This window comes from Myxocyprinus asiaticus, chromosome 40 (assembly GCF_019703515.2).
Source record: "Myxocyprinus asiaticus isolate MX2 ecotype Aquarium Trade chromosome 40, UBuf_Myxa_2, whole genome shotgun sequence".
In the NCBI taxonomy this organism is placed as follows: domain Eukaryota; kingdom Metazoa; phylum Chordata; class Actinopteri; order Cypriniformes; family Catostomidae; genus Myxocyprinus; species Myxocyprinus asiaticus.
This window is the reverse complement of record NC_059383.1, coordinates 11,896,506-11,921,351: the sequence shown is the minus strand read 5'-3', so window position 1 is coordinate 11,921,351 and position 24,846 is coordinate 11,896,506. Positions and strand designations below refer to the sequence as shown.

The 24,846-nt window shown below is 37.9% G+C and overlaps 2 protein-coding genes across 7 annotated transcripts in view; one reads left to right on the top strand and one right to left on the bottom strand.

Annotated features, from left to right (window-relative positions):
* Positions 1-685: 685 nt before the first annotated feature.
* On the top strand, positions 686-19,038 carry LOC127431045 (kinesin-like protein KIF20A). Of its 6 annotated transcripts, none has more exons than XM_051681266.1 (19): positions 686-2,610; positions 2,861-3,044; positions 3,632-3,754; positions 4,558-4,677; positions 4,816-4,954; positions 5,110-5,285; positions 6,337-6,442; positions 7,339-7,554; positions 7,807-7,918; positions 8,087-8,161; positions 8,370-8,513; positions 8,776-8,944; positions 9,037-9,186; positions 12,388-12,527; positions 12,612-12,714; positions 15,354-15,609; positions 15,736-15,827; positions 16,714-16,851; positions 17,397-19,038. In XM_051681266.1, the coding sequence occupies exons 1-19, from the start codon at positions 2,606-2,608 to the stop codon at positions 17,742-17,744; spliced, it is 2,796 nt and encodes a 931-aa protein (XP_051537226.1). In that variant the 5' UTR covers positions 686-2,605; the 3' UTR covers positions 17,745-19,038. The 6 variants fall into 6 exon arrangements, with proteins under 6 accessions (XP_051537226.1, XP_051537225.1, XP_051537222.1 ...); XM_051681265.1 differs by having other exon boundaries at positions 15,688-15,827; XM_051681262.1 differs by having other exon boundaries at positions 686-2,379; positions 6,313-6,442; positions 12,388-12,714; positions 15,688-15,827.
* The window catches only part of LOC127431054 (cell division cycle protein 23 homolog), a 34,214-nt gene continuing 14,510 nt past the window's right edge, over positions 5,143-24,846 (bottom strand). The window contains exons 10-17 of the mRNA XM_051681279.1: positions 23,691-23,844; positions 23,306-23,425; positions 23,130-23,205; positions 22,957-23,018; positions 22,783-22,861; positions 22,392-22,511; positions 19,014-19,213; positions 5,143-5,276 (exon numbers count right to left, since the gene is read on the bottom strand). Coding sequence (XP_051537239.1) covers positions 19,046-19,213; positions 22,392-22,511; positions 22,783-22,861; positions 22,957-23,018; positions 23,130-23,205; positions 23,306-23,425; positions 23,691-23,844 — 779 coding nt within the window. The 3' untranslated portion in view covers positions 5,143-5,276; positions 19,014-19,045. The remainder of the gene's footprint in view (positions 5,277-19,013; positions 19,214-22,391; positions 22,512-22,782; positions 22,862-22,956; positions 23,019-23,129; positions 23,206-23,305; positions 23,426-23,690; positions 23,845-24,846) is intronic.

Below are 24,846 nucleotides of genomic sequence, written 5' to 3'. Positions count from 1 at the left end.
GCATTTTTACATTTTCTAAATGAAAGCTGAATAGTGTAGAGATTTGCAGTCAGTATGAATTACTTGGGGATGTATTTTACAATAATTATTGACATTTGTACATCTTCAAACCTACATTAAAACAATGAATGTGTAAAAATGGGTTAAATCCTTAAAATGTCTGATTGTGTAAATATACAGAAATTTCTCTTTGATTGTAGCTACTTATTAAAGGAATATGTTGGTATTTTGAAGTCTGGGCCAAAATGATGTTTTCGGTCATGATCTCTATTAGCAGAAACCAGAACTTTGCTAGCTACCTGCTCCGTCCATCTGGTAACGCCGGGAAGCCCTCTCCTACTCTACTGCATGGGCATACATGTCTTTGAAAACAATGATAAACATTATTTTGCAAGAAATGACGCTCGCAGTGTAATCATACTGGTGCCAGTATGTTATCTTGGGAAAAAAAAAAATTCTCTCGTGGAGCTTACACCGGCTGAGAAGGTAGTGCGTCTTTGAGAAAAAATAGTTCCTATCCAAATAGCACAAATAACATACTGACACCGGTATGATTATACTGTGAGCGTCATGTTTTGAAAAGCGTTTATCATAGATTTCAAAGACTGTCGCATATGCCCATGCAGTAGAGTAGGAGGGGGTTTCCTGGTGTTACCGGACAGGTGGAGCAGGGGAGCTAGCGAAGTTCTGGTTTCTACTAATAGGGATCATGAAAACATGATTCGGGCCCAGAGTTCAAAATGATGAACTATTCCTTTAAGTATTTCTACTTATTTCCTAGTTTTTTCACATAAAAAAAAACCTCATAAATTAAAAGTACATATTCTGTGTTTATAAATTTTTTTACTTGGAGAAACAAAAATCTTACAGGAAATAACTGTAGGTAGACAGGGCAGTTGCATAAAGTAACTTCTAAATACACTTAATGTACAGATATTGGCCTTAAATGTAGCTATTGAAGATGTACTATGCTTGTTTCTCCACTGTCCAATCAACTTTTTAAAATATAATAGTTCTGTAAAATGACTGATTAATACTGTAAATGTGCAGACATTTGTCTTTGGTTTTATGTACTTATTGTGTTTTTATACATTATTTCTTAGTTATTGTACATGAAAAAAACTATATTTTAATAAGAAATTACTGTAGATAGACTGGGCAGTTTCATAAAGTAACCAATAAAAGCCCTATATTTACAGAGATTAACTTGAAAAGTAGTTGTTTTTAATGTATTTTGACATAATATATCAGATTTTCACTGTTTAATGAACACTTATAAACAATAATATACTGTAATTTAATTAATTTTGACTGTAAAATCTGCTCTGTATTTTTACAATTTATTGCATGCAATTTTGTGGTATGGTTATTTACTGTAGTTTGACTGTATCCATCTGGAAACTTTGCTGCCAGACTTTTTACGTTTTTATTTATTTATTTATTTACTTATTTTTTTTACAGTGTACCAGTCTAAAGTTTGGACACATTCTTTCATTCTTTATTATTACTCTTTTTCACATTTTATAATGATAGTAAAGTCATCAAAACTATTAAATAAAAATGGATGCAAGTTACGCAGTAACAAAAACACAACTATTTATGTTATAGGCTCTTGGTTACTGCTTTTCCAGCACTATCTGGTCCAGTTCTTACATTAAAAATAAATAAATATGTTTGTTAGTTTTGTAAGAAAAAAACCTCATACATAGGCAATTTGTCTATAAAACTATCTGTAGGCATTTAAGCATAAACATTAAGATCAAAAAGACATTAAAATTATAAGATCATAAAATAATAAAGTTTTTACTCATACTGTACATGTCAAAATAGCATACTGTTAATGTGACACTTTTTCTTGTCACATCATTGGGAATAACAAAATATATAATTGTGCATTCCATCACAAGGAATGATGTCATTAACACAAAACAAATTAACAACCCATTGGTTAATATATTAGCCTTCATATATTTTTATTTTATTTTTTTTAATGCATGATCACAACATCCTCAATATTTTTGGTATTAAATTATCTATTATCACAGAACACTGTAGAAGATGTAATTAGTGGTTAGTAATTAATTACTTATTTTAAAGTAACTTACCCAACACTGCCAATCACCAATGAGAGCTTTCTCTCCCGCGTGTCTGATTGGTCAGCCGGTGGAGGTCTAGTACGCGGTGATTGGTGGAGCGTTGGAGCGCAGTGTTCGAATGTTTTGTCTCAGTAACCGTTCAGAGTGAAGGATGCGTTTACATACCACGTTGACAGTGTAAAAGCAGTCAGATATCTAGATTAACTGTAGGCGTAATATAGTCATATATTACTTAAATTACATTTTGGAATGACCTTTTCCCCCAGAGGACATCACAAAGAAGGTAAGAATAAATAAAACACGAGTCTTTTCAAATACAATGACGTCAAACGCAACTTCTGAATAATTGAATAAATTATTTAATCCAAGTATTGACTTCTGCTTTTTTATTTTTGTGTTTTGTTATTATGTATAGCTAAATGACAAAGACATTGTTTACTAACCAGGAAAAACGATTTCGGTAAACTGAAGTGCAGCTAGCTGGCTAACCGAATGAATTGTATCTGTCTATGAAGTAGGTTTACACAAATAAACATTTATTTTGTTGTTCTGTATTTGTAACTTTAGCTCTGTATTTATTTTTCTTCAGTTATTAATTTTATGTTTTGTTAAGCTGACTCCTTGCTCTATTTACAGCCCATTTACTGTTTCCAGATTCAAAATAATAAGCATTACAACATACGTAAACATCCTGACGTCACATCTAAACCTCACTGTGAAAGCCTTCATGCTGAGGAGTGATTTTGACATGTTTTCAATTGTAGATCTGGTGTAATGGCTCTGGCGTCTGCGTGCGGGGTTCTGTCTGATGAGGAAGTGTGTGGAGCTGTGTTCGAGTCCACAGCTGCTGATATTGGGGGTCTCATGAGATCTCAGCGGTTTGTGTCTCCACTGCCTGAGATCTCAGTCTTAACTCCTGCTGCAGACTCGATCACTCCTTTTAAAGAGGTATGATGGCCACTGTAGTGTTCACTGAACTCCTGCTCATTGGAAAATAGACCACAGTTGCTACAAAAGGTATTTGGGCACTCAAGCCCAAATTAAAAGCCACACTTAAAATGTATGTCCGTGTCACTGCATTAGATAACAAAGCATCAAATCAAATGACATTTATATTAGGGAAAGCTGGTACAAGCACACCTTCAAGCAAAGTAGTTAATGAAAAGATGTTTGTTTTGTAATTATTTAACAATAGATATACTGTTTCAAATTATGCCCCAAAGTGTTTTGAATCTTAGCCCTTTAATAGTGCAAGCAAAGTGATGGAAATGTGTGCATGCTTTTAAAAAAGATGCTGAATTGTCAAATTGTGCTTTGACATTTGCCTCAGGCTTGGCATTGTTGATTATTTAGTCTCCCCTTGTGTCTAAGCGGCTCCTTCACAATTATTCTTTTCATTACGGACAAGTTGTAAGTTATGCACTTGTCCTTGAGTAAACACAAACTGCTTGCTTTATAAATTATATCTCACCTCAGGCTTTAAGATTCACTGCTGTGATGTTAATGGCTCTTTCATCTTTTCTTCTGACCATCAGTCAGTGAAGATTAAGAGTGATGTGAGCAGAAGAGGCAGCGCTGATGATGGAGCAGAGAAGCTGAAGGTTTTCCTACGGATCCGTCCTCTTACAGAGGCAGAGAAGGAGCGGGGAGAGGAGCAGGTAAAAATCACAACAGGAATTTGAAAGACATTTTAGAAGGTCATCAGTAAGGACCTTGTTGGCAAACAATTAAAGGGATAGTTCACCCGAAAATGGAAATTCTCAACATTTGCTCACCTTCATGCCATCCCAGATGTGTATGACTTTCTTTCTTCTGCCGAACACAAACTAAGATTTTTAGAAGAATATTTCAGCTCTGTAGGTACGTACAATGCAAGTGAATGGTGACATGAACTTTGAAGCTCCAGAAAGCACATAAAGGCAGCATAAAAGTAATCCAAATGACTCCAGTGGTTTAATCCATGTCTTCAGAAGCGATATGATAGGTGTGGATGAGAAACAGATCAATATTCAAGTCATTTTTTACTATAAATTCTCCTCCCTGCCATGTAGGTGGCGATATGAACAAAGAATGCAAATCTTCCAGAAACACTTAGCAGAGAAGAGTGCTTAGGAGGGCTGTTTGATAGTGGAGTTTTATAGACTTAAATATTGATCTTTTTCTGGTCCACACCTATTATATCACTTTTGAAGACATGGATTTAACCACTGGAGTTGTATGGATTATTTTTATGCTGCCTTTTGTGTGCTTTTTAGACCTTCAAAGTTCTGGCCACCATTCACTTTCACTGTATGTACCTATAGAGCTGAGAATTACTTCTAAAATCTTTGTTTGTGTTCTGCATAAGAAAGAAAGTCATACACATCTGGGATGATATGAGGGCAAGTAAATGATGAGATCATTTGAATTTTGGGGGGAACTATCCGTTTTTGTTGAAATGTGTTTGAAATGTTCTGTTCAGGGCTGTGTGAATGTGCAGTCTGAGGACAGTCTTCTCCTAAGAGCTCCCAAGGACTCCCGCAACATGAAGAGTGCAGAGCGAGGGGTTGCTCAAAGCCTGCACAAGTTTACCTTCACTAAGGTAATCTAATATACCATTTCATGGTGCTGTCTGAAACAAGTGTTTCACTGTGGATGCACAACCACAAAAAATGGATATTGTAGGCACTAAAGATGATGTTATTGCACTGTTCTAATGAAGAGAGTTTCATTTGTGCAGATATTTGGACCACAAACTTCTCAGCAGGAGGTGTATGATCACACCATACGTGAGATGGTACAAGATGTTCTGCGAGGAGAGAATCGGCTCCTCTATACATATGGTGTGACCAACTCGGGCAAAACCTACACCATACAGGGTAAGACAGCTGCAACACACTGTTCTCCAGTTCAGCATATCAGTTTGATTTCATCTAGGCAGCATTTCATTTTAACATAATTTGTTAAAATCAAACTTTGATGGCATACATGATGTTTTAGGAATAAGAATACTGTTGTTACTTTAATTCAACAGGGACCGGTGGAGAGGCGGGTCTGCTGCCACGGGCTTTGGTGTCTATATTCCTCAAGCTTTCTGGGCGTCTGTATCCTACCATGGATCTCAAGCCTGTTCTGACTCAGGAGGTCAGGAAGCTGGACCCTGGTGAGGTCCGTGCTGAGGAAGTGCGTCGTGAAGCTCTGCTGAAAGAGGTAAAGAAACAAAAAATTAGAAGTTATCCAACAGTTCTATAAAAAAGTAGCCAACTTTTTTTGGACAATAATGGCAAGCTACTTCATTTTTACTCCAATATGGAAATGGTTTGGTTACAATGTTGTGAACTATAGAATTGGAGTTCTATGAAGTGAACTCAGACAAGCGAAGTGGAACAAATGGACTGAAGCGTCCCAGTGCTGTCATACTTAAAATCAGCAGTTTGCAGTGCACTGTCAATGTTTTTTTGTTTTGTTTTTTTGATTAAAGGGATAGTTCACCCAAAAATGAAAATACCCTCATAATTTACTCACCCTCATGCCATCCCAGATGTGTATGACTTTCTTTTTTCTGCTGAACACAAATGAAGATCTTTAGAAGAATATTTCAGCTCTGTTGGTCCATTCAATGCAAATGAATGGTGGCCAGAACTTTGAAGCTCCAAAAAGCACAAAGGCAGCATAAAAGTAATCCATACAACAAAGTTGTTTAATCCATGTCTTCAGAAGCGATATGATAGGTGTGGGTAAGAAACAGATCTATATTCTATATTTTTACTATAAATTCTCCTCCCTGACCAGTAGGTGGCGATATGCACGAAGAATGCAAATCACCAAAAACAAAAGAAGAAAGTGAAATTGGAGATTTGTAGGAAAAAAGGACTTAGGTGCGGGTGAGAAACAGATCAATATTTAAGTCCTTTTTTCCTACAAATCTCCAATTTCACTTTCTTCTTTTGTTTTTGGTGATTTGCATTCTTCGTGCATATCGCCACCTACTGGTCAGGGAGGAGAATTTATAGTAAAAATATAGAATATAGATCTGTTTCTTACCCGCACCTATCATATTGCTTCTGAAGAGATGGATTAAACCAATGGAGTCTTATGGATTACTTTTATGCTGCCTTTCTGGCCACCATTCACTTGTCATACACATCTGGGGTGGCATAAGGGTGAGTAAAAGATGCGAGAATTAAAATTTTTGGGTGAACTATCATTTTAAGTGTTTTCAATTTTTCCTGGACAGTCACTTGTCGGTCTGTTTGTCCAGGAGGAGATCTCATGTGGACATCAGTCTAGGCTGCGTGCAGGCCTGTCCTGGGACAGCGGCATCAGTGGACTCTCAGTGACCATTCACATAGCAACACAACTGGAGGGTGAGGATCTATCTGGCATTCATGTACAACATTGTTTTCCATGAGAGAACCATCTGGAAAGTTTGTACATTAATTTTTTTTATTTTTTCCTCAATGTTGCTGACAATCCACACAGTTTCTAAAAGGTTTTTTTAGAGCTGGGTAATAGGGTACTTTCTGCACAAATAGTGGCATCAAAGAGAATTGCGAAAACAATGACTGTTTTTGCACAATTTTTAAACATTCCTGCTGTTTGCCATTGAATGGTCAAACTGGTAGTCCTTTCTCAAAGTGACCCCATTGGCTGAGCCAACATTTTGTAGCTCATCGTAAAGGGATAGTTCACCCAAAAATAATTCGGTCTCATCATTTACTCACCCTTATAGCATTTTAAACTTATGACTTTCTTCTGCGGAAACACAAAGATTTTATTTAGGATATATGATGTTTTTGTCCATACAAGTCAATGGGGTCCAAAACTTTCAAGCTCCAAAAAGGGCATAAGGGTAATCCATACAAGGCTTGTTCACACTTCCTTGTGCTTCACACAAGAGACTGCTGATTTATAGTGACAAAGGAGTCTTATTTTTGGTCTTGCAGCTTCAGAAGATATGGATTAAACCACCCGAGTTGTATGGATTACCTTTATGCTGTCTTTGTCCTTTTTTGGAGCTTGAAATTTTTGGACCCCATTGACTTTCATTGTATGGACAAAAACACACCACGTGTCCTACAAAAAAAAAATCTTAGTTTGTTTTCCACAGAAGAAGGTCATACGATTTTGAGATGGCATGAGTGTGTAAATGATAAGAGAATTATCATTTTTGGGTGAACTATTCCTATAACAATCCTTATGTTCAAAACAACAGTTTTTTGAGAAATCGAAGTTCTTCAAAGCTGGTGTCTTTGTGCCTCAGATTCAGATGGTGTTTGTCTGGAGGCGAATGGCCTGTCCCTCAGTGGTGGTGGTGAAGATCTGGCAGAGGGGGTGCAGTTCTCAGTGTGGGTCTCGTTTTATGAGATCTACAACGAATTTCTTTACGATCTCTTGGATGCTCCACCTTCACTTCAGTACTGCAAGAGAGCCACTCTACGCCTTAGCGATGACAAACACGGAAACCCTTATGTGAAGGGTAAGAATCATACAGAGCCAAAGTTCAGCTAATATACCAATCACATTTTGATAATTAGCTGATTTGGTGTGCCACAATAAATGGCACTGACAGTTACTTTTCTAGCAATTTTGTCTTTGCTAGAAAACCCTTTGAAAAGTGCTTTTTTTTCTATAGGTATCTGCTTTGAGGCATGTTCCTGGGCTAGATTTTCGGATTTGGCTATCTGTTGTAGGTAAAGTGTTCACTGAATCATTCCTGTCTTCTCATTAGATTTGACCTGGATTCAGGTACGAAGTGCAGACGAGGCCTGGAAAGTGCTTAAAGTTGGACGACGCAACCAAAGTTTTGCCAGCACTCACTTAAACCACAACTCCAGCCGCAGGTGCCTGCTTAATGTCTTCATAATACCCATTATTACATTACTGGAGTATGGGTGATGCCTTGGAGCATTATCATTGCCTTAAATGCTTTAAGACAACATGGTATTTAGGTGAAAATGAGGCATCTTGTGGTGTTGCACAGTAATTTAAGTTTTTCTCTCCTTTTTTAGTCATAGTATATTTACTATCCGCGTTCTACATGTCCAGCCACAAGCAGAGCTGGGACAGGCGACTCGAATCAGCGAGTAAGTCTCAGACCTTACAACTTTGTTTGTTTCTTTATTCTATATGTTAATTTAATATCTGAATATTAAAAATAAGTGTATTCCTCCTTTTCCCTTTTTTAAAATTATTTTAGAGGTTTATTGAAAGAAAGCCAAGAGGTTGGTCAGATATACAGGATTTGATATGGGAATTGTGCACTATTGCATTGTGAATTCTTTCCTCCGGCAGGCTCTCAGTGTGTGATTTGGCAGGGTCTGAGCGCTGTAAAGACCAGCAGAATGGAGAGAGAATGAAAGAAGCAAACAACATCAACACATCTCTGCTTACACTGGGGCGCTGCATCACTGCTCTGAGACACAACCAAACCAATAAGTAAATACCAACACCACCATTTGCATCTGCCTATTGTAACTGAGGCATATTAAACCTGTCGTTTTCAGTTGGACTCCTCTGACCGAAACGCCTGTGACTATGCACTGTTGTTGGTGAGCGTGGGCGTATGATTTAGTTAAGTTTGAGGTTTGTGCTCAAATGAGCTGACAGGGTTGATTTGAAGCATTGCATGCATGGTTTTAATATCCCAGGAAATTTTACACCGCAAATCACAGTGATTTCTGGTTTCACATCGCCGCAGGTCTCGGCCTCCACTGGTTGTTCCTTTCAGAGACAGCAAGTTAACCAGGGTTCTTCAGAGATTCTTCTGTGGTCATGGGCGCTCTTGCATGGTGGTCAACATCAACCCCTGTGCCTCCACTTATGATGAGACACTTCAAGCACTCAAATTCTCTGCCATTGCCACTCAGGTGACAAGATGGTTCTTTCTCTGCCAGAACATTTAGTTTTTTGCACATAGACAATTTTAAAATTCACCACTGACAAATCTTTGATCATTCAGTTGGTACATGGCCCATGCAGTAGGACACGTGTGGCCTACATCCTGTCTCTGCTTCGTGAGCAGCCCACTTACACCAACAACACCACTCTACTAGAGGAGGAAGAGGAGGAGAGTGATGAGGAAGAAGACATTACCATGTTTGATCCTGAGGTAAATCCAGTTCATTTTCTAGTAAAAAAAAAAAAAAAAACAATCGTAAGCGCTTCAGTCATTTTACAACCCCAATTCTGAAAAAGTTGGGACAGTATAGAAAATGCTATTAAAATGAAAAGGAATGATTTGTAAATTCGATTCACCATGTGCTATATTAAAATCATTACAACAACACATTAATTGATGTTTTACTAAGTGAATTTTATTGTTGTTGTTATATACACACACACATTTAAAATTGGATGATTGCAACACACTCCAAAAAAGATGAGACGGGAAATTTAGGACTATAAACAATCTGTCGTGATGAAAAATAGCAGATGTGAAACAGATGAGGCAATTGTGTCATAGTATAAGGAGCCTAAAAAAAAAAGCCTAGTCCTTCAAGAGCAAGGATAGGTCGAGACTCGCCAATTTGCCAACAGATGCATCGGCAAATGATCCAGCACTTTGAGAACAATGTTCCCCAAAAACAAACGGGAAGGATTTTGGTCATTTCACCCTCTACAGTACACAATATAGTTAAAAGATTCAAGAAATCTCGGTGTGTAAAGGAGATATAATATAAAACATAGGCAACCTGAGTAAGCACAAAATACAGTTTTCAAATATAAAAGTTATCCAACATCTATGTCACCCATGTGAAAAACTAACTGTCCCCTTAAACTTAATAGCTGGTTGTGCCAACTTTAGCAGCAACAACTGCAACCAAACACTTCCGATAACTGGAAATCAGTCTTTCACAATGCTGTGGTGGAAATTTGGTCCACTCTTTGCAGAACTGCTTTAGTTCAGCCACACTGGAGGGTTTTCAAGCATGAACTGCCCATTTAAGGTCCTGCCACAGCATCTCAATCAGGTTCAAGCCAGGACTTGACTAGGCCACTCCAAAACTTTAATTTAGCTTCTTTTGAGCCATTCAGAGGTGGACTTACTCCTATGCTTTGGATCATTGTCTTGCTGCATAATCCAGTTGCACTTGAGCTTCAACTCACAGACTGATGACCGGACGTTCTCCTTTAAGATTTTCTGGTAGAGAGCAGAATTCATGTTTCCCTCAATTACTGCAAGTCACCCTGGCCCTGAAGCAGCAAAGCATCCCCACACCATCACACTACCACCACCACGCTTGACCGTAGGTATGATGTTCTTTTTGTGGAATTCTGTGTTTGATTTATGCCAGATGTAACGGGACCCCTGTCTTCCAAACAGTTCCACTTTTGACTCATCAATCCACAGAACATTCTCCCAAAAGTTTTGAGGATCATCAAGGTGTGTTTTGGCAAAATTCAGACAAGCCTTAATGTTCTTCTGGGTTAGCAGTGGTTTTCGCCTCGCCACTCTTCCATGGATGGCATTTTTGGCCAGTGTCTTTCTGATAGTCATGAACACTGACCTTTATTGATGCGAGAGAGACCTGCAGTTCCTTGGATGTTGCCCTTGGCTTTTTTGTGACTTCCTGGATGAGTCGTCACTGTGCTCTTGGAGGAATTTTGGAAGGTCTGTGACAAGTTTTCTCCATTAGGAGATAATGGCTCTGTGTTCTTTGGAGTCCCAGAGCCTTTGAAAAAGCTTTGTAACCCTTCCCAGACTGATGTATTTCAATCACCTTTTTCCTAATTTCTGGAATTTCTTTCAACCTTGGCATAGTGTGCTACTGGGTGAGTCCTTTTAGCCAACTTCTTGCTGCTGAAAAAGTTCTATTTAGGTGTTGATTTGATTTAACAGGGCTGGCAGTAATCAGGCCTGGGTGTGTCTAGTCCAGCTGAACCCCATTATGAATGCAGTTTCATAGATTTGGGGATTTAGTAACTAAATACTTTTTCGCACTGCCCAGTTGGTACTGGCTAACTTTTTTGCTTCAATAAATAACATTATCATTTAAACACTGTATTTTGTGTTCACTCAGATTGCCTTTATTTTATGTTAGAATTTTTGATACAATTTAGTATGAGATATACACAAAAGCAGAAGAAAATCAGGATGGGGCCATCTGCCATGGATGTTTTATATACGTCTGCACGGAACAACATAAGATGTGCGCAGCGCATCTCGTTATTACAGTAAATCCAACATGACGTGACTGTAAGGCTTTATTATGCAAAGCAGAAGCCATACATCAACACTGTCCAGGAGCGCCGTCAACTTCTCTGGGCTCAGTCTCATCTGAGATGGAAAGTAGAACAGTGGAATTGTGTTTTGTGGTCCGATGAGTCCACACTTCAAATTGTTACTGGAAAAACCAGCCGTCATGTTCTCCGTGCCAAAGAGGAACAGGACCATCCAAGCTGTTATCAAGGTCAGGTCCAAAAGCTGGTGTCTGTCATGGTATGGGGTTGTATCAGTGCCCATAGCATGGGTAACATCTGTTAGGGTACCATTAATACAGAAATATATGAACAGATTTGGAGCAACATATGCTGCATCCAGACATTGTCTATTCCAGTGACATCCCTGCATTTTCCAGCAGGACAATTTCAAACCACAAACTGCCCAGATTATAAATGCATGGCTGTGTAAGCAGATAATGCGGGTGCTAGATTGGCATGCCTGCAGTCCTGACCTGTCTCCAATTGAGAATGCTTGGCGCATTACAAAACGCATAATACGGCAATGAAGACCAATTGTGCAGCTGAAGACCTGCATAATGGATGAATGGGGGAAAACTTAAACATTTGTTTAATTCAACAGAAGTAGATCTTAATCATTAATCTTTCTGAAATTAACACGTTTCAATATTAGTTAATTGGAGCAGCAGTCTTTTTTCGATTAAACCTGCAGCCCTAGTCGTTGTAGTGCTTTTGATATAACACTGGGTGAATAGAATGTATTTTTTTTAGCATTTTCAAGTGTCCCAACTTTTTCAGAATCGTAGAAAAACGTTGTGAAAACCTTTTTTTTTTTTTTTTTATTGATAGCTAAAGCATTTTTGAACCATAGGGATTTTATAGCTGCATAGATTTGCTCCCATTCAGACTCAAGAGCATCAGTAAGGTCAGACACTGATGTTGGGTGAAGAACCCTGGCTCGCAGTCGGCGTCCAATTTCATTTTTTGGTGAACTGTCACTTTAAGATGCTCTATTTCTGCCTATGTATACACCAGTGGTATTTTTTTAGGTTTTGGAAGAGACTTTGTGGAGTCATTATTGTTATAGATGTTATAAGGGATTATAGCTGGATCTGTTTGCATTTGTCAGGCGCTCCTGAAAGCCATCGAGGTTCTGAAGCGTGAGGTGCTGCGACAGCGGCAGGAGAAAGAGGAACAAGAGGCCAAGGTTCGAGAAGAGGTCTGCACTGAGATGATGGAGGTCATCAGTCGCATGCAGGATGACTTCAGGTACTCGGCCCATTTCATGGTGCAGAAGATCCTCAAATATGTTTCATTTAAGTCGATGTTTAAGCTTTCTCCCTCGTTGTGCAGTGAGACACTGGAGAGTGAGAGGGATCTGATGGAGAAGAGATGTGAAAACAAAATCAACAACCTGAAGAGCAGCCTGAAGAAATACTACAGCCAAGAGCTGGAGGTCTGTGCACCTGAAAAATACTTGTTGTTTTGACGTTGCTATGATTATCACTACACTGACCATCAGGAGTTCATAGTAATAGGCAGTGTTGGGGGTAACGCGATAAAAGTAACACACGTTACATAATCAGATTACTTTTTTGAGTAATGAGTAATGCAATATTTTTTATTTTAGACCATAATATCCAAGTTACTTTTTAAATAAAGTAATGTGTTGCTTTTGTACACATCTACTGTACAGGAGTAAAAGTGTGCAAATTTCGGGGAGGAGACGTAGTGCATGATTGGCATTGTAGTTCTATAGAGTGTGAGGCCAGTGACTATTTAGCAGAGACGAGTCACTTCTATATAAATGAATGGGAGAAATTGGAACACCCAACCAAGAAGCTCTTGCACCCAACAGTCAATGGATGTAGAAAGGAAGTCCTGCCTAAAGGAGCCAATCACCTTTTAGATACAGACATCGCCTCTCAATTAGGGCTGCAACTAATGATTATTTTGATAATCGACTAATGTAACGAGTATTCGACTATTCTGTCTATTATTGCAATGATTAATCATTAGCTCTTGTACCTTGACTTAAAAGGTTGTAATAAACGTGCTTACTAATAATAAAGAGGATAAAATCCTCTTTTAATTGACATCCATTTAATTAAAGGAAATTACTTTTCATTCAGTAACAATAAAACACTGAAAAAAAAATCATATTGTGATCAAGTGTTTTGTCTTGTTTTCCATTTAAAAATATCTAAAAATCCTTAAAACAAGATAAATTTACCTGAGAAACAACATATAATATTTAGACTTGCTTTCAGAGAATGTATTTTGAAGTTAATTTTGAATATAAGTGTATTTTTTTCACTTGTTTATTCATCTGCCAGTGCAGTAAAGTCAAAATATATTTTTATTCAAGATCTATTCAATGAAACCAAGTCTAAATATATGTTGCTTCAGGTAAATGTATCCTGTTTTAAGGATTTTTAGATATTTTTAAATATTTAATATTATATTCAACATTCTCAGACAACAAATTTTTACTTCTGCAGTATAGCTCCTAAAGTAAATGTACTTTATTTTATTGGAAAACAAGCCAAAACAAAAAAGTATTTAGTTGCAGGGTATATAATGGGCGAAGACTACCCTCTCACCTTTTTGTTCACATCAATCCATCTTTAACTCTCTTTTCTTAATAGAGCTGCATATCACTGATTTTCTTCACGATAAGATACGCACCGCAACACATTTGTATTATGATTCACTTCGTGGCGAGCCATTGCGTTTTAATCTAACTTGAGCAAGTGTGCGCAAGGGACGAGCGTACCCACGCCGGAGTGTACATCAGCCGGGTGCAGTTTCAATCTCTCCCTCTTAGATCGGGTCACTTCACGTGACTCATAGGAGTCATGTGCGAGCTGCAGTGCTGCTTTCGTGCGCCATCATTAGTTTCATATCTGATCTCATGTTATGTTAAATGAGATCAAACAACTATTCGATAACGAAAAGTTTTGTCGACAATTATTATTGTCGAAGTTGTCGATAACATCAACTAATCGTTTCAGCCCTACTGTCAATCAACTCGCTAAAGCGCATGTTCATTTCGTGTTTTAGAGCAGTGATTCTCAACCTTTTTGACTGCAAGGTCCCCCACTGTCCAAGACAATATTTGAAGGCCCCCCTCGCCCGAAACTAGACGTGTCTGATTAAAATAATTAATCATGGATAATTTTTTATTCTAGAAGTTTCAGAAAGAGTCTGTTTATAATTTGTAGGCATACATTTTAAAGTATTTTTTTTAGCATTTTAATTAAGTAGGATTATTTAAATTATTTTAATATTTCTTTTTTAATTAATTTTAAGTCATCTTGAGGCCCCCTTGGAAGTGTGCCGAGGCCCCCTAATGGGTCCCGGCCCTCTGGTTGAGAACCACTGTTTTAAGTAATACGACATCGACATTCGGTTGAGTAAAACGTGGTTAATTCATGTGTTAATACACACTGCATACATTTTTTTTTTTTTTTTTTTAAATCAGTAAATGCGTTTAGGCAGAGGGATTATAAGACTAGTCTTCCACTGGCCACGACATGATACACAGAGTGAAATACTTAATCAATTCACTCACTTATGCAGCCGAACTGCTCCATGTTACAGCTCCCTATAACTATGAGAATGGGATGAGAAAAGACCTTGGATTTGTCGCTCCGAGCAATGTTCTACACTGATTGTGTTCGCAGAGAAAATGCCTTTTAGTTTCTAAAAATATTCTAAATTTATGTTTTATAATAAACAATAGTTTGATTCATGAAACAAACCGTTTGTGTGACATTTTGGTAGCATTAAATACGATTCCATGCGTACTTTCGAAATATCTGTTTGTTTACTAAGTTATTTTGACATAAGTGTTGTACAGTAGCTAGCATGACCTGTAATGTCTCTTGTATGCAGTGCATGGCTTATTTGTATGGAATGCATAGCATAGCAGAAGAGAAAGCGGCTGTGAGAGAAAAGTAATGCAAAAGTAACACTTCACTTTCCATAAAAATAACCTTTTAATTAATTAACTTTAAGTAACGTTACCAAACACTGGTAATAGGAGCGACTCCTGTAAGGAAAGATTTTGAACACTGAAGTTTTGTTTTGCAGGAGCGAGATGAGGAGATCAGAGAGCTTACTGCAGCTCTTAAGGAAAAGGAAGACAGAAATATAGCCCCGGCTCCTATGTTCCCACCTCTGAGCGATGCCAACGGTCCACGGCGCTCGCGCCGTTTGGCTTCAAGTTCAACACACAAGCGGGACACTGAACATGAAAGCATGGCGCTCATGCAGTGTAAAGCAGAGCTTGAACAGTGTAAGGCTGAGCTGGACCTGAAACGAACAGAACTGCAACTGAAAACGCTTGGTAAGTTTTGTTCAAAAAGGAGAAGGGGTGTAGACTTTGGAAACCATTAAACTGTTAAAATGACTTGTGATCAGACAGATGTTGTATACAAAGGACAAGAGCGGTTAATTCTACACTGTTCCCCAGAACTGAAGCGTCTCCAAAAGAACATGCCTCTTACGGGTGCCACGGGTACTCTGACAACCACAGCTGAGCGCAAACTAGAGGAGGGCCAGAGGGTGAGCATTTCTGTACTTGCATTTCTCATTGTGCAAAGAAACGCTTCAATAGACAGTTCTATGTTAGTGTTGCACAGTAGCTTATACCAGTGCTACACAGACTCAAGCTTAAAGGGACAGTTCACCTAAAAATGAAAATGCTCTCATCATTTACTCACCCTCATGCCTTCTGAGATGTGTATGACTTAATTTCTTCTGCAGAACACAAATGAAGATTTTTAGAAGAATATCTCAGCTCTGTTGGTCCTCATAATGCAAGTGAATGATGATCAGAACTCAGGTCCAAAAAGGACATAATGGCAGCATAAACGTAATCCATACGACTCCAGTGATTAAATCTATATCATCAGAAGCGATATGGTAAATGTGGGTGAGAAACAGATCAATATTTAAAAAAATTTTAAATGTATTTTTATTATAAATCTCCACATTTGACCAGCCCCAACTAGTAGGTGGCTAAATGTGAAAGTCACTTCCACACCAGAATGTAGAAGTGAAAGTGTAGATTTATAATTAAAAAAAAAGGACTTAATTATTGATCTGTTTCTCACCTTCATATCGCTTCAGAAGAGATGCATTAAACCACTGGAGTCATATGGATTACTTTTATGCTGCCTTTGTCCTTTTTGGACCTTCTGAGTTCTGGTCACCATTCACTTGTATTGTATGGACCTACAGAGCTGAGATATTCTAAAAATATTCATTTGTGTTCTGCAGAAGAAAGAAAGTCATACACATCTGGGATGGCATGAGGGTGAGTAAATGAGAGAATTTTCATTTTTGGGTGAACTATCCATAGCCATACAATGCAAGTCAATGGGGTCCAACACTTCCAAGCTCCGAAAAGGTCATCTAATCTAATCATTTAAATCTGTTGGATTGGTAGAACCTGAAGCAGCTGCAAATGGAGCTACAGATGTTAGGCATGAAGCTGCAGTCTGGAGAGAGAGCGTGCTGCCGTAACACAGACAGGGAGAAACTTCGTCATGCCCTTTCATCAGCAGACAGTAAACTCGCCAATCAGGTAACATGTGCAAACATTGAGCTTTTAGGTAATGTTAAGGGCAGGACACATTAAGAAGCTTAGCAAGCAATTCTGATTCAGTTTAAGTTCACATATTGTACTTTAACAAATGTACATTTCATTGAAGTAGTAAACAGTTAGAAATGTTTTATCATGTGTAACTGGATGCATACCCTATCCTGCACCAACACCTTTTCCTGTCTTTGTTTCTTCCTATATTCTCTGTTTACCCCCTAAATCTTTTCACCCTGGTTTAGATTTTGGAACTACTTGCCAAGAATAAAATCCAAATAATGACTTGAGAATGATACATGACTTATCCCTTCCTCTAGACCTCTTAACTCCTCTTATTTTACTAACATGCCTTGTTTTAAATTCTCCTCTCTGTGATATTCCTGTCTTTGATTGTATCCTGATTGTCTTCTAATCTAATCGAGTAGAATTAAACCCACACTACTCAGAACTCCAGTTTCCACCCTCACCTGTTGCCCTCTGGCCTCTCTAACAGTTGGCTGCCCTCTCCTTCCTCTTTCTCTGTCCGCTAGAATCAAATGCTGGTAGAGCTGCATACCAGCTTGCAGCTGGTCAAAGCAGACCTCCTCAGGAAAGATGAGATGCTGGCACAGCTGCAGAGCACTCAGCCACCCAAGCCCCCCATAACATCTGGATCCTGCAAGAAGAGAGGCTGCGGTGCAGCAGTAGCTTACGTAGAGAACCAGCCTCCAGAAAAACGTCCCTTCTTCCGCTCCCTGTTCCCTTCACACACAGTGTCCAAAACACACGGCCGGCAGACTCCACAGCGGCCCGAGGCCACAACGCCCAACACCCACGTGTTACGCTTACAGCAGCCTTCCCCTCCGTCTACTCCCATCCAGCTGCGGGTCAAATATTAAGAGCCTGAGGACCTGTACACTAAAGTTCAAACCTAAGCTTTTATATCTTATCTAAATGTACATATTACTCTTACGCTTTCATATTATAAGGTGGCCTGATTCTACTATTTTTTGTGTCTTTTCTGTGAAGACTGGTTTCAAAATTATTATTTTTTATTACATTTTTTGAGGGTTTCCATTTGTAAAAGGAGAATGTTATGGTAATGTACTAATTTCAGCTGGAGACTGTATTAAATGCTTTAGAATATAAAGACTTAAACTAATAGTTCACCTAAAAATGCTACATTTTGTAATTGTTTTACTCACCCTCATGCTGTTCCAAACCCATAAAAGAAACGTTCTTATGTGGAACACAAAAAAATGTCAGAGAATGACAGCCTTAGTCCTCATTCACTTTTATTGTATGGAGGAAAAAAAAAGATGCAATGAAAGTAAATGGTGACTGAAGCATTAATTTATTCTGCCTAACATCTCCAGTCATGTCCCACGAAAGATAGTCATTTGGGTTTGGAACAGCATAAGGGTGAGTAAATGATAGAATTTTCATTTTTGGGTGAACCAAACCTATACATTTTTATGTTACCCCAAATGCTTTTAAAATGTGTTAATTATTTAAGTACGTATGCAATCCAAAACAAACTGTATACAGGTAGTGTTAAACCATATATGTAAATTTGTACAAAACAAAAAATTCCATGTTTGTCAGTTACTACTTTTTGAAATGTGTTGTTAACGGGTGCTGCTTTTTACTTGTCTTTTTTTTTTTTTTTTTGAGTACAAGAGTTGTTCTGGAAGAATTCAGTGTTACTCTGCACATCACCAAATAAACGTGCTTAATGCAAGTTGCCAAATGCATAGATTAAAGCACTACGTTCTTGCATTGGCTGCTGTTTTGCACAAGTTTGGGAAGGTTGCATGGCTGGAGGTGTGTGTTTTTCACCGTTTGTCATGTTTGTACGTCTGCATGTTTTTGTTTCACCATTTATACAATCAGAACTAGATTTGTGAGCTTTGCAATAAAACAGCCAATACTCATAAATTGATTTTTAGTTGTGCTCCTGCTTATTTTGTCTCAACGATTACACTGAAATCTGTTAATTTTATGATTTTGTTTTGTCAAAAACACAGAAGACATTTGGTATAATGGACACTTTTGTCTATACAAGCAGTTATCCAACTGCTTGTTTTTTCTCCAACATCAGCATTAAATAAAGTTTTAAATCTCCAGTCAGAATGTTGAATTCCTCAGGATCTGTGGAGTTGACTAACCAGAAAAGCACCCAATCCTTGATTTACATGCATTAGGGTGTAACAGAAGACAGATCTAGTGGAGACACTCTTCTAACTGGAGTTGCATTGTTGGACAGAGGGTTGAAGACACAGGGTAAGGACAGGTCTGTAGATGAAGGCTCTCCTTGTTCTCGCACAGCAGAGATCTGTCTCAACAAAGCTTTGCCTTCCTCACGGGCCTGGAAAAATAATAATAATTAGCAAACCAGTTTGGTTACTGGTGCAACATCCTCTGCTAAACTGCAATTAGTTCTATAAACTGGAAAGCCAATAACAAAACTCCACTGCCTAAAATCTGCAAGTTTACATACACTTGTTAGTATTTGGTAGCATTGCCTTTAAATTGTTTAACTTGGGTCAAACGTTTTGGGTAGCCTTCCACAAGCTTCTCACAATAAGATGCTGGAATTTTGGCCCATTCCTCCAGACAGAACTGATGTAACTGAGTCAGGTTTGAAGGCCTCCTTGCTCACACAAGCTTTTTCAGTTCTGCCTACAAAATTTCTATCTAATTGAGGTCAGGGCTTTGTGATGACCCCTCCAATACCTTGACTTTGTTGTCCTTAAGCCATTTTGCCACAACTTTGGGGTCAGCTTGGGGTCATTGTCCATTTGGAAGACCCATTTGCAACCGAGCTTTAACTTCCTGGCTGATGTCTTGAGATATTGCTTCAATATATCCACAGAATTTTCCTTCCTCATGATGCCATCTATTTTGTGAAGTGCACCAGTCCCTCCTGCAGCAAAGCACCCCACAACATGATGCTGCCAACCCATGCTTCACGGTTGGGCTGGTGTTTTTCGGCTTGCAAGCCTCACCCTTTTTCCTCCAAACATATCAATGGTCATTATGACCAAACAGTTCAATTTTTGTTTCATTAGACCAGATGACATTTCTCCAAAAAGTACGATCTTTGTCGCCATGTGCACTTGCAAACTGTAGTCTGGCTTTTTTATGGCAGTTTTGGAGCATTGGCTTCTTCCTTGTTGAACAGTCTTTCAGGTTATGTTAATATAGGACTCGTTTTACTGTGGATATAGATACTTGTCTACCGGTTTCCTCCAGCATCTTCACAAGGTCCTTTGCTGTTGTTCTGGGATTGATTTGCATGTTTCGCCCCAAACTACATTCATCTCTAGGAGACAGAATGCGTCTCCTTTTCTGAGTGGTATGATGGCTGTGTGGACCTATGGTGTTTATACTTGTGTACTATTGTTTGTAAAGATGAATGTGGTACTTTCAGGCATTTGGAAATTGCTTCCAAGGATGAACCAGACTTGTGGAGGTCCACAAATTCAGTACAACTCCTATCAGAAGCTAATTGGCTAATTGTCTAAAGTCTTTACATCATTTTCTAGAATTTTCCAAGCTGCTTAAAGGCATAGTTAACTTATTGAATGTAAACTTCTGACCCACTGGAATTGTGATAAAGTCAAATAAAAGTGAAACAATCTGTCTGTAAACAATTGTTGGAAAAATTATTCGTGTCATGCACTAAGTAGATGTCCTAAAAACTTGCCAAAACTAGTTTGCTAATATTAAATCAGTGGAGTGGTTAAACATTTTTTTTAATGACTTCAACCTAAGTGAATGTAAACTTCTGACTTCAACTGTGTATGTGTATATATATATGTGTGTGTGTGTGTGTGTATAAAGTCTCAATTACAGTAAGGCACTCACAATGGAAGTGAATGGGGCCAGTCCATAAATATTAAAATACACATTGTTTCAAGAGTATTGCCACAAGACGTGAAAATGTATACTTGTTAATATTATTTTAGTTTGATAAAATCAGGAATTTACCATTCTTAACCAGTGTTACATTGTCGTGACAAGTTTTATAAATATTGCAGCAAATATTGGATATAACATTGCACAGATAAGGTTAGTAAGCAATATTATCACACTAAAATCATGTTAACATGTACAATGTTTACATCTTGTGACTATACTTTTGAAACAGTGTGTATTTGAATGTTTATGGACTAGACCCATTCACTTTAATTAAAAGTGCCTTACTGCAACCGCAACATTTTCTACTTAAAGGTACACTCAGTAATTTTTCCCATTAAAAAAGTTTTACTCCTAAAGAAATTAATTGTAATTTTGAAACATATGTATAAAATCATGTCCACTCACACGAGATGAAGACTCTAATCATCAGTAAACTTATAAAAGCTGTTTATTCTACATGGGGCAGGGGCGCCCTGGGGGCTGCCATTTTAGAATAACATGACCATCTGAATACTCCTCGCTTAATCTCAGTAACGGTCTTGTTATTGGACACTTTCACTCTTGGATTAAATTAATCATGGCTGATGTGAATAGTGAATTTCTACAATGGCATCTGTAACTGAAAACTACAGTCACTAGGAGTCACTGTAAGTCCAAGATGACACAAGCAAAAAGTTACTGAGTGCACATTTAATAAATAAACAAGGGGCAAGGAAAAATAATATTTTGTACTAATAATCAACATTATGTCACAAATGCTGTCGATTGAGCTCAACTTGTCTTTAACCAGTAATATTCCTTTAAAAGGTCAACTCAGTAAATTTTGCACTGGCTTCTATGGCTGTCGTCTTAGTAAATGGTTACCGATATAGGTCGACCGATAGTGGATTTTGCCGAACTAAGGTGGTGGAAAAGATCGATAACCGATTAATCGGCCAATAGTTTTTTAAAACCAATTTATAGAATGTACAAAACACTGTCATTCTTTACAATGACAGGCACATACATTGAAGCTACAAGAGTCCAAAATTAATAAAATCCCAAAAGCAGTTTATTGTGCAACCTAAATCCCAATAATTACCAGAAAATTTTTGATTTGGTACATAACACAGGACTTTTAACTATAACAAGCCCAAAATACACAGAGGACTCTTATTTTGAAATGGCAGATAGTTATGTGAAAATGTAATTAATAATTTAAGCTTTTTTATAGCCTATATATTCATCAGATGAAGAGTTTTGTATGTGAATAAGAGTGTGTCTGTATAAAAGTGTTGTATTTGTATGTAACCTCACCAGATGAAGTTACTGACAAGAAAAAAAAAAGAAAAAAAATGAGTGGAAAAAAAAATATATATATATATATATATATATATATATCGGCAACCGATAGTGCCAAAAAGCAACTATTGGCACGATTAATCAGTAAAACTGATATATCGGTCTACCTCTAGTTACTGATGCCACTGTATAAATGTGCTGTTTGCAGTCAGCCATGATTCATTTATTTTGTGAGTGAAAGTGTCTGATAATAGGTGGGGGTTTGACAAAGCGAGTACAATTTGGCTGATCATGTGATCTCAAAATCGAGGCCTCAGTGAGGTGGATTTGTCGAAACTCACGTCATTGTAGTCGCAGCAGCGCTGAGCGCAGAGAGAAGCCTCATCATAGAGTTTGTTCTTGAAGTAATACTGGCCAAGATATCGCAGAGCTGTGCTCACTTCAGCGTGCTCCAACTGCTCCTAAGATCACAGAATATACAGTTATGATTCATAATTATGTGATCACTGTATTATATTCTGTTCCTTTAATAATATTATAGCCCAATTTTTACAATCCAAACATTATTTCCCCCTGAACATTCTGTTTCACTGGTGAATGCCACATTAAGGATGGCAAATGCCATCTTTAAGCATTATAATATTCCAAAAAACAACCTGTATGAGAGTTAAGCATTTTGTTGTATATATTTACAGATGCCTTGCACTAACATGAACCAATCCAGTGACTTACTCCACATGAGAAAATATCCTGAATGTAGATTATGTAGCATTGTGCCGCATCGTCAGATTCATTCAGTTGCTCATGAAGCCTAAAACATACAATGTATTGCCAAAACAGGTCATCACATCATTAAAGCAATCTAAAGAAATTCACGTTGACATAATGGAACAATGACTCACTCACTTTGCCAGCTTCAGAAGAGCCATTCTCTCCACATCCCCAACAGAATATGCTCTCCAGTAACACTGTACCCACAAAAACAAAGACAACACAACTCAAGATAAAAGCATGAAGTTTGCATTGGAGTGAAAAGACCTTGTTATTTTTAGAAAAGTGTCTTTTCCCGTGCCGAAAACCTTTTTGGCCTCAACTTGCTGAGACAATTTCTCATAGCATTCACCAAGAGCCACGAGCATCCGAGAGTCGTTCGGCCTAAAGATAACACAAAAACACAGTGTATTACTAAAAAAGAAACCCAAAATAGTTCTGTTAAAAACTCTGACTGACTGATTCATTTATATGATGCACTCACCTGAGCTGATGGGCCTTTCTGTAGTAGTAAAGTGAGTAAAAAGGCATTTTGAGGATCTCATAGGTCTGTCCAAGTCCGTACCAGGCACGGTAGTCCCTTTTGTTCACTTCAATTGCATGTCTAAGAGAAAGAGCAGTACATTCATAAATACTCATTTTATTTCTTAAAATAATTACAATTAAAAACAAATGTACGATGGTGTATGGCTCTGCTTTGACAAAAGTGCAAAACAAGATATTATCATAATCAAAAACTACAATATTTAGTCAATACTGACTTCCTGATCTACAGCAAACAAATGTGTAAAAATGTATCATTTCATTTTCTGGTCGTAAACATGCAGCTTAAAGACCTGAAGAGAATTACTCTTTTTCATCAGACGTACCTGTAGGCCTGAATGGCAGCAGATGTGTTTTTCATCTCCATGTACTCGTGACCCATAAGAGTCCAGGCCCCCAGACAGCGTGGATTCAGCTTCAGAGCCCGCTGAAAATACAGGGCAGCTTTCTCATGTTGAGACCGCAGACTGTAGTAGTTTCCTGGGGATGGAGGACAAAACAAACAGTATTTACAAGTGAATTACGACTTGGTGTTGTTTAATTTTAAGGACACATTACTAAAGTGTGAAGATCTTGAGACTATAGATCTCAGATGAGCATGTATTATTTTGCATTTCTGCTTTTATTCAACCAATTCTGACTTAAAGGGATAGTTCACCCAAAAATGAAAATTCTCTCATCATTTACTCACCCTCATGCTATCTCAGATGTGTATGACTTTCTTCTGCTGAACACAAATTAAGATTTTTAGAAGAATATTTCAGCTCTGTAGGTCCATACAATGCAAGTGAATGGTGACCAAAACTTTGAAGCTCCAAAAAGCACATAAAAGTAATCAATATGACTCCAGTGTTTAAATCCATGTCTTCTGAAGTGATCTAATCGGATTTGGGCAAAAACAGACCAAAATAAATCTCCTTTTTTACTATAAATCTAGACATCATCAGTCTCCTAGGCAATCATGGTTTGAAGTGATTGATGCATGCTCCGAGCGCTAGATGGCGCTAGGAATTGTAATCAAGGTTAAAATCATGATAGTGTCTAGAGACAGCAATGGCAAGACTTACAGTGCAAAAATAATTATATTTTGGTCTGTTCCCACCCAAATCCGATTAGATCACTTCAGAAGACATTGATTAAACCACTGGAGTCGTATAGATTACTTTTATACTGCCTTTATGTTCTTTTTGGAGCTTCAAAATTTTGGTCACCATTAACATGCATTGTATGGACCTACAGATCTGAAATATTCTTCTAAAAATCTTCATTTGTGTTTGGCAGAAGAAAGAATATAGAAGAGAGAGATTTAGAGGAGGGAACATATTACCTCTGAGTATAAAGTGGAATTTACAGGTGTGCTTATTTTACTGCTTGCCACCAAGTGTCTCAAACTAAACTCCTCAATTCCTTTCAAAGATGTGAAAACTGAATGCTGCAAACTTTGTCAAGCTTCTCTGAAGAGCTCATTAGTAACTTGTAATA